This window comes from Mastomys coucha, unplaced genomic scaffold, assembly GCF_008632895.1.
Source record: "Mastomys coucha isolate ucsf_1 unplaced genomic scaffold, UCSF_Mcou_1 pScaffold21, whole genome shotgun sequence".
Lineage (NCBI taxonomy): Eukaryota > Metazoa > Chordata > Mammalia > Rodentia > Muridae > Mastomys > Mastomys coucha.
In genome coordinates this window covers 20,477,856-20,481,551 of record NW_022196904.1, presented here as the reverse complement: position 1 = coordinate 20,481,551, position 3,696 = coordinate 20,477,856, and the positions used below count along the sequence as shown (strand labels likewise).

Sequence of the window (3,696 nt, the reverse complement as noted above, 5' to 3'; positions counted from 1 at the left end):
TTGTATAAATGAATTATACAATTAAAAAAAAAAGCACACACATAATAACCCCCCCCCCAAAAAAAAGAGAGGCAGGCCTCAAACCAGGAGGGTAACAGTTCTTAATGCCTCTGTTCCTCATTTTTCTATTTTTACAATGTGCTCCCTGCCTCATTAACCTTGTCTCCACATTCCTCCAATAACAAATCCAAAAAATTTTGAACCAAACAATCAATTGCTTTTCCAGGATTACCAACCATTGTCCACAGAGAAGCTTGATGTGAACAACTATCAAGTGGGTACCAATGGTGAAAGTCATCTATACCCCAAAATTGACAGCACCCTTAGATAGCAGGAAGGAATTTAAGAGATCTGACCCCTAACCCCTTTCACCATCAGCTTCTCCCTCATCCCAATTTTCCTCTCTTTATGATAAGAAAAAAAGAAATATGTTAGCATCAGAACCATCTGCAGGCAGAAACTATGTAGAGCCAGCCTCTGAACCCAGCGATGACATCATCCCCAGGCAACCAGATCCTCCTGTATTACCTACATCACTGCCTGGATAAAAGACACAGACTCTGACCCATATCTCTCTTTCCCTCACTTCTTTCCCTTACCTCCCCTTCAGGGGCGCCACGTTCAATAAAGACCTTCCTTGTGAGGGTCTTTATTGGCTTCCACACAATCAATATCTCATACAGCACTATGTAAATAATAACAATCAGACAGTTTAATTAAATGTCATTCTTTACTGTTTATTTAACAAGCCAGGCATCATGACATGTGTCTGTGAATCTCAACACTCAGGATGCTGATATGGAAGGATTTGAGTTCAGGAGTTCGAGAGCAGCCTCAACAAAATAGTGACAGTATTTTAAGAACCCAGAAAATTGGCTGTGTTTGCATTTTAGTACATGTTTGTCTCCTTTGTGCAAAGAGACAGGCAGGCTGAGTGTCATGTATATGTATCACATTCCCTATCTCCTCATATTACTTTCCTAGGTTGTTTCTTCACCCATGCACCAATGTTTGATACTCTGTTATGCCACTTTGTTTAATTTGTTCACTTCACAAGAGACACATACATGAAAACATTCATGGCATGCCATAACTATATTGAATCTCCATATCTCCACCAAAGGTATTTTAAGTGGGGAATTAATTAATTAACTAATTGGGTCGGGTTGAAGCATTAAACTAAAACACAACATAGGCCAGAGGGGTATCACAACAGGAGCCAGAAGGGCAACAAGGGGTGGGTGCTAGGGAGACAAGGGATTATTGGACCAATTATTTGTTCAGCAGATTGTACAGTTTGTGAGGGTAGTAACTAACATCAGTTTTTAACAACATTTGATTAATTTATATAGACATCATGTAGGTTAGTAGTCATTTGGTTTGGGCAAGAGAGTTCATCTGTTTCTGGAAGGTTCCAAGTCTGTCATCTGTGGGTCTCAGCTATCATGTGTTGGTCTCAGCTGTCACCTGTGGGTCTTGGATGTCATATGTGGGTCTCAGCTGTTATCTGTGGGTTTCAGCTGTCATCTGTGGGTCTCAGCTCTCATCTCATTGTCTCAGGAGTCTTCAGTCAGATGATGCGTCTGGATGAAGACAGACTCATTGCTCCAGGCAGATCCAAGGAGATGGTGGTCGGTCTCTATCTGTGTCTGTGCATGCAGCACTTTTTCTTTTGTAGAGTTAAACTTGTAGAGTAATCATAACAGAGGAGCAGAACCCCAGTAGGGGGATGTCTGCTAAAGTGGGTAGTGTGTGTTAAGCCTGTAATAGTTTGCTTGGGAGCTCATCATGATCTGTTGTTATAGTCCTAGAAAAGCAATTTAATCCTGGAATGCATCCTTTAAGTCAGGCGTTACCTGTTTTGTATTAAGGAAAGCAGAGGGAAGAGTTGAGGCTTTATCTGCTTTGGATGGCTGAGGAACAAAAAATCATGTTAATTGTGTATCTGGGATGGGCAGTAACAGTTTGTCTGTAAACAGATGCTTGTTTTTAATTAAGAATTAGCTAATGGTTATCAGCATAGTTGATTTGACTTGTGAAAGTAGATTAAATATGATTTTTGAACCAGAAGAGAAATTTTAAACAAATTGAAAAATTTTAAGACAAGGATTAGAAGGCATGAATGTTAGGGAAAGGCTTCTAAGAACTCCCAAAAAGAATGTATATTCCCTATGAGACAAAATAGGCTTAGGTTCCCCATCTGTTTCCCTTGAGGGCTTAAGACTGATATGTCGAAGCCCGTTGAGTCAGTCAACTGTGTCTCAGAGGGGGGAGTGAGGATTGAAAAGAAAAATGTCAGACAATACTATAACATGACTCCAGCCTGTGCTGAGGATGAAGCAGCTTTATTTCTTCCCAGTCTGTTTTTATATCAAACTAGGTATTCCAAAGGATAAGGCCAGTTCTCAGACAAATTACCCAAACAAGGCAATGAACAAAGATCATACAAGGTAGTATTCAAACAAAGCAATAAAGTCCCTGAAGTCACTGGGTCTGGGGACTTATCAGAATTACCAAGAAAAAAGGTAATTCACATTCCTCTGTTGTGTTCACCTTGATCCTTGCATTAGCCCAAATGCAAATACTCTTTTTTTTGTTTAGATTTATTTACTTTTATTATATGTAAGGGCAATATAGCCATTCAGACACAGCAGAAGAGGGCATTCAATCTCATTAAAGATGGTTGTGAGCCACCATGTGGTTGCTGGGATTTGAACTCAGGACCTCTGTAAGAGCAGTCGGTGCTCTTAACTGCTGAGCCAAATACTCTTATCTTATCCTACTTCCTCCTCCAAACCAAGTAACAAGAACTTGCCAATTTTCTAAAAGGGGCACCAAGAACTCTCCACCCTGGTGCAGATCTGAATGGACCAACTATCAAAAGTTTCCCAGCAACCCACAGAAAGCTTTGCTAAGACCAAGTAGAAGCCAATCTCAACACCTATCTGATGCTTGCATACAAAGCTGCTATTACCACCCTCAGGCACCACATGGTACCACACCCTCAGGCCCCACCTGGTGCCATCCTTACACTTTAATGAAAGCAACTGCCAAGCCCCTTTGACACCAGAAGTAGAAAACTAAGTTTTACTCATTCTATACCAACTTCTTTCCTACCATAGTACCTGCCTATGTCGCTGATTTTCTGGGTCCATCTGATATCATAACTTCCAGTGTATCTCTGCCCACTTCTGATGATGTTCTCAACACTCCTCTGCCTCTAGTCTTGGTCCTCATGTATCCCCCAGGGAAGCAGTGCCAGGTAATGGAGTGACCATTATGAGGTCACCATTGAAACAGCCCAGTTGGCACTAAGACCCAAATGACCAACACACATTAACTTAATCTTCCCAGAATACAACATGTTCACCAAGAGGTTGTTGTCCTTATCATATCTTAAATAACTCTGAGTTTGGTGCTATAGTTCAGCAGGTAAAATCCACCAAGCTCAGAGTTCAATGCCTAAACTCCACATGATCAAAGAAGAGAATCACATCCCTACAAGCTGTGTTCTGATCTCCACTTATACACTGTGGCACATGCACATATAATGTACACACACACACACACACACACACAAATGAATAAATAAATAAATAAATAAATAAATAAATAAATGTTAGTTTTTAGGTTTGTTTGGTTTTTTAGACAGGATTTCTTTTTTTTTCTTTATTATTAGATATTTTCTCTATTTAC

The 3,696-nt window shown here is 40.2% G+C and overlaps 1 protein-coding gene and 1 long non-coding RNA gene across 2 annotated transcripts in view; one reads left to right on the top strand and one right to left on the bottom strand.

Annotated features, from left to right (window-relative positions):
• Positions 1–331, top strand: part of LOC116100317 (neuroepithelial cell-transforming gene 1 protein-like) — a 1,348-nt gene extending 1,017 nt beyond the window's left edge. The window contains exon 2 of the mRNA XM_031384133.1: positions 227–331. Within this exon, the coding sequence (XP_031239993.1) occupies positions 227–331 (105 nt within the window). The remainder of the gene's footprint in view (positions 1–226) is intronic.
• Positions 332–1,018: 687 nt separating this feature from the next.
• Positions 1,019–3,247, bottom strand: LOC116100422. Its single transcript, XR_004122571.1, has 2 exons — positions 3,126–3,247; positions 1,019–1,856 (listed from the first exon to the last, which is right to left on the bottom strand). It is a non-coding gene; the product is annotated as an uncharacterized LOC116100422 (long non-coding RNA).
• Positions 3,248–3,696: the final 449 nt, after the last annotated feature.